General features: G+C 39.4%; 1 protein-coding gene across 1 annotated transcript in view; it reads right to left on the bottom strand.

The window, feature by feature from the left end:
- Positions 1-260: 260 nt before the first annotated feature.
- LOC116100676 (olfactory receptor 51E1) overlaps positions 261-4,264 on the bottom strand; it is an 11,116-nt gene continuing 7,112 nt past the window's right edge. Inside the window, exon 2 of the mRNA XM_031384408.1 lies at positions 261-3,083. Coding sequence (XP_031240268.1) covers positions 2,088-3,041 — 954 coding nt within the window. The 5' untranslated portion in view covers positions 3,042-3,083 and the 3' untranslated portion in view covers positions 261-2,087. The remainder of the gene's footprint in view (positions 3,084-4,264) is intronic.

Genomic DNA, 4,264 nt, shown 5'->3' with positions numbered 1-4,264 from the left:
ACACACACACACACACACACACAAATGTCCTACAATCACAGACATACACACACACACATAGACACACATTCACATGCCCTCTAAACACACACACACACACACACAGAAATGCCCTACAATCACAGACACAAACACACACACACACACACACACACACACACACACATACACACACTCATCTTATATCCAAGCAAAGGAATACATGCAAGTTCACACTAAAACCTTGGAAGAATAAACACCAATGGTTTTTAATTTTTTTTGATTAACAGATTAAAGATTTTTAGCCTGCTTTAATTTCTTTCATATTTTCAGAATATCTGTGATTTTTGTTTACAATAATCACATTTCACTTTGCAAATAATATGATCATGTCTTTCTCTCAACTGCAATGTCAGAGCACTCCTGGGCAATGAATGACTATCCACCCTCCGCTCCTCAGTTCAAAGTGACCAATCTTGCATTGAGTACATTTCACACTATTTCCTTTGGCCACCCCTCACCTTGGTCTAGTCAATTTTATCATACATTCAGTTCGTATATTCTAGAGTATAGTCCAAGAAGTTGGATGTACAAGTGGGTCTCTGTGCTAGCCATGTCCAAAAAAATCAACCCTGCACCCTCTTTGTTGCCCGCTTCTCATACTCACCACCCACACCCTGGATCTGAATATGACTTTTCTGTGGATGATAATCCCAATCCCTCATCAATCTACTCCTACTTGCTCCTACAATGCCCCGCCCACTCCTGTAAATGCTGTGGCTACATAATAGGTAGGACTCTCAGCTATATTTATGGTAAGTCTGTCAGGAATGTAGCCCTTATTTCCCTCACTGCAACACAGCTTAAGGCCCTGGGTATCTGTGGTGCTTGCTTGTATATGTCCTCCTCGTTTTGTATGGACCCACCTTTTCCCTAGCCTTACTTCCTGGTCAGTCTCATTTAACCTACTCAGTCTCATGTCTCTTCCTTTTGACTCTCTTCTCTATGGTGATTAGCCCTCTCTTTATACAACAAGCTCCTGGATATTCTAAATGGCTTCTCCTAAATCATCCCTCAGATACCCATGGAATCTGCTGCTAACCCCACTGTTTCTCAAATAAGCCCATTTAGGAACACTCTGTTTCCATTGTGTGGACACTGTAATGATTAGGCTAGGCACAGAGCAATGTTTATTGGAATGATTAAAGCCATGAGTTCTATTGATAGAAAATTACTCAAAACAGTACTAGGTAAGTGGAAATAAAGGACCAAATGCCTCCACCAAAAACAGTGTAAGATTCTGGAAATTCCCAACTCAACATTCTGCCAGTCTGTCTAACAATTCTTCTACATAACAGGATCAGACATGAAAGCTCTTCTTTTTTTTTTCTTCTATTTTTAAGCTTCTACGGTTCTCTGTAAGTCACTTATTCCCATGAAATATCAATTTCCCCATTGGTGCAATCAAGAAACAAATAAAAGGTTGAGAAGCTTAAGTAAGTAAAAGTATCTTCATGGCCGTGACAACTGTCATAACAACATATGTCATCTCAAAGTATAGACAAGTGTGTTTGTTCTGGCCTGGGACCCAGAAGAAAAACAATATTTCTTTGGAGATTGTTTTGAATAAGGAATCCAGTTCTACCTTCTTAGATATCCAAAGGTATTGTGAATTCTGATGAGGAAATGGGGTTTTAAATGAGATTATATAATTTTATTATAGTCTTGGCGTTTAGTTTTCTTTTGTCATGCCTTTGATGAACATTTTAAAGGTGTTACTCCATCTCCAAATGCTGTGAACCATCATCAGTGAAATGAATTGAAATTTGGAAGTGATGATAATATTGGGAGTAATAACTTTCAAAACACAAGTCTTGGTCCTAATAATTATCTAAAGAAAGAACAAAAGAATGAATGTGATATTAGAAAATGGAGATTGTAGGTGTTCTTCCATTCCATGTAGAATTTCCATACTGAGTTTCATCCTTGAAAGATCTGAGCTATGTTTTTATTGAGAAAGATTTATTTTCTTACTACTGTCTTCCAAGATACCATACTAAAGTACGAGTTACAGAACTTTGAATGGAGGAAGGTTTCATCATGGATTCCTAGTGATCTGAAGTGTGTGTGGTCATGAGAAAAAGGCGAAGGATCCGCTGTCGGATCTCCTTTGTCTTTACTCCATAGACTATGGGGTTTAGCACAGGTGGAACCAGAAGATAAATGTTAGCCATGATGACAGGTAGGAGAGAGTCATGCCTTTTGCTAAAACGGTGCACCATTGACAATCCAATGAAAGGCACATAGAAGATGAAAACAGCACACACGTGAGAGACACAAGTGCCAAACGCTTTTGCCTGGGCTTCACGTGTCAAGTTCAACACAGTCTTGAGGATGAGCAAATATGAGAAGGAAATGAGAAGTGAGTCCAAACCAATGGCTGAGATGATGACAATGAGTCCATAGATGACATTGACACGGATGTCAGCACAGGCCAGCTTCATGACGTCTTGGTGTAGGCAGTAGGAATGAGAAAGGATATTGGAATGACAGAAAGGCAACCTTTTGATGAAAACAGGTAAGGGTGCCATTAGTGCTGCACCCCGGACCACAGCAGCCATGCCGATCTTGGCAACACGAGGCAATGTAAGCACAGTGGCATGCCGTAGAGGATGACAAATGGCCACGTAGCGGTCAAAGGCCATGGCCAGCAGCACTGTGGACTCCATGCCAGATAAGGAATGAATGGCAAACATCTGTACCAGACAAGCATCAAACTGGATGGTAGTGGAATTGAACCAAAAAATGGCCATCATTTTTGGCATGGATGAGGTGGAAATGAGAATGTCTAGGCCAGAAAGCATGCAAAGAAAGATATACATGGGCTCATGTAGGCTGTGCTCTGTCCTCACAATGTAAATGATGGTCAAGTTACCTAGCACAGCAATAAGGTAGAGGGAACACAATGGGAAAGCCAACCAAAACTGGACCTCTTCCAATCCTGGGAGGCCTATTAAGATGAAATACGTGGCACTGGATTCACTGCTATTGAGGCCCACCATGCTGAAGGAATCAGGATGTAGCCAGTACCAGGAAGATTGAAGCTGAAATACAAAGACAAGCCATTGTCATGTCCTCTAGAATCTCAATGCCATACCACCCTTGATCCTAGTGTCCAATTTTCTAACAAAACTCTAACTCCATTGCCTATTCAAACTCTGAACCAACCCTAAATTTCATCTAACCATGAATCAAGTACCAGACAAAAAGCCACTTAGTTCTACTTGTTAACCCTACCTATATATTAAGTGAAATGGTAAGATGACATTCTGATATAATTAATCATTCAGTTTCTCAAACTAAAAAAAAAAAAAATTACATCCTCTGTGGTATCTTATACTCATACTTCCTATTTTTAACATTGATTATATTAACCAATTAAGTGATTATAAGACTCTTGAAAATGAAACCATTGATGAAGAAACAGTAATTGAAAAAAATTAATACTGGACTTCATCAGTCCATTTTAAGGTGATTTTCATGCAAATCCATCAGTGGTAGTAGTAACATAAACTGACATTGAAATATAACTCAATCACTAATCTAATTCAGTCTTAATCTTAACTTAATGTACACAGTAATAGAAGCCATTTCAATATTAATTTAATAGCATCTATTTTATTGTGATCAAGCCTATTTCAATAAAAACATGACTGCAATTTTATCCTGAACTCTAAGTCTTAATTTCCATTATCTAATCAAGAGTTTTTACACTTGCCCTACATAACTTATATCTCAAAAAAAAAAAAAAAAAAGAGTAACAGCTGGATGGATCTTAAACAATGAAGCGTTACAGCCAGCACACCAGCACTGCTTAAGAATTCTGATGTTGAGGATGGCCAAGCTGGTCATCAATGGGAAGAGAAGCCTTTGGCCCTGTGAAGGTTCTATGCCCCAGTGTATGGGAATGCCAGGGCCAGAAAGCAGGAGAGGATGGGTTGGTGAACAGAGGGAGGGGGAGGGAACAGGGGTTTTTGTTGTTGTTGTTGTTGTTGTTGTTGTTTTATTTTATTTCTTTTTTTTGGGAGGGGAAACTGGGAAAAGATATTTCATATGACATGTATATAAAGAAAATATCTAATAAAAAAAGAATTCTGATGTTGAGCAGGGCAGTGGTGGCATACACCTTTAATCCCAGCACTTGGGAGGCAGAGGCAGGCAAATTTCTGAGTTTGAGGGCAACCTGGTCTACAGAGTGAGTTCCAGGACAGCCAGGGCTACACAA

The sequence above is a fragment of the Mastomys coucha genome, unplaced genomic scaffold (assembly GCF_008632895.1).
Source record: "Mastomys coucha isolate ucsf_1 unplaced genomic scaffold, UCSF_Mcou_1 pScaffold21, whole genome shotgun sequence".
In the NCBI taxonomy this organism is placed as follows: domain Eukaryota; kingdom Metazoa; phylum Chordata; class Mammalia; order Rodentia; family Muridae; genus Mastomys; species Mastomys coucha.
The sequence above is the reverse complement of the archived record's forward strand: the minus strand, read 5'-3'. Positions and strand labels throughout refer to the sequence as shown.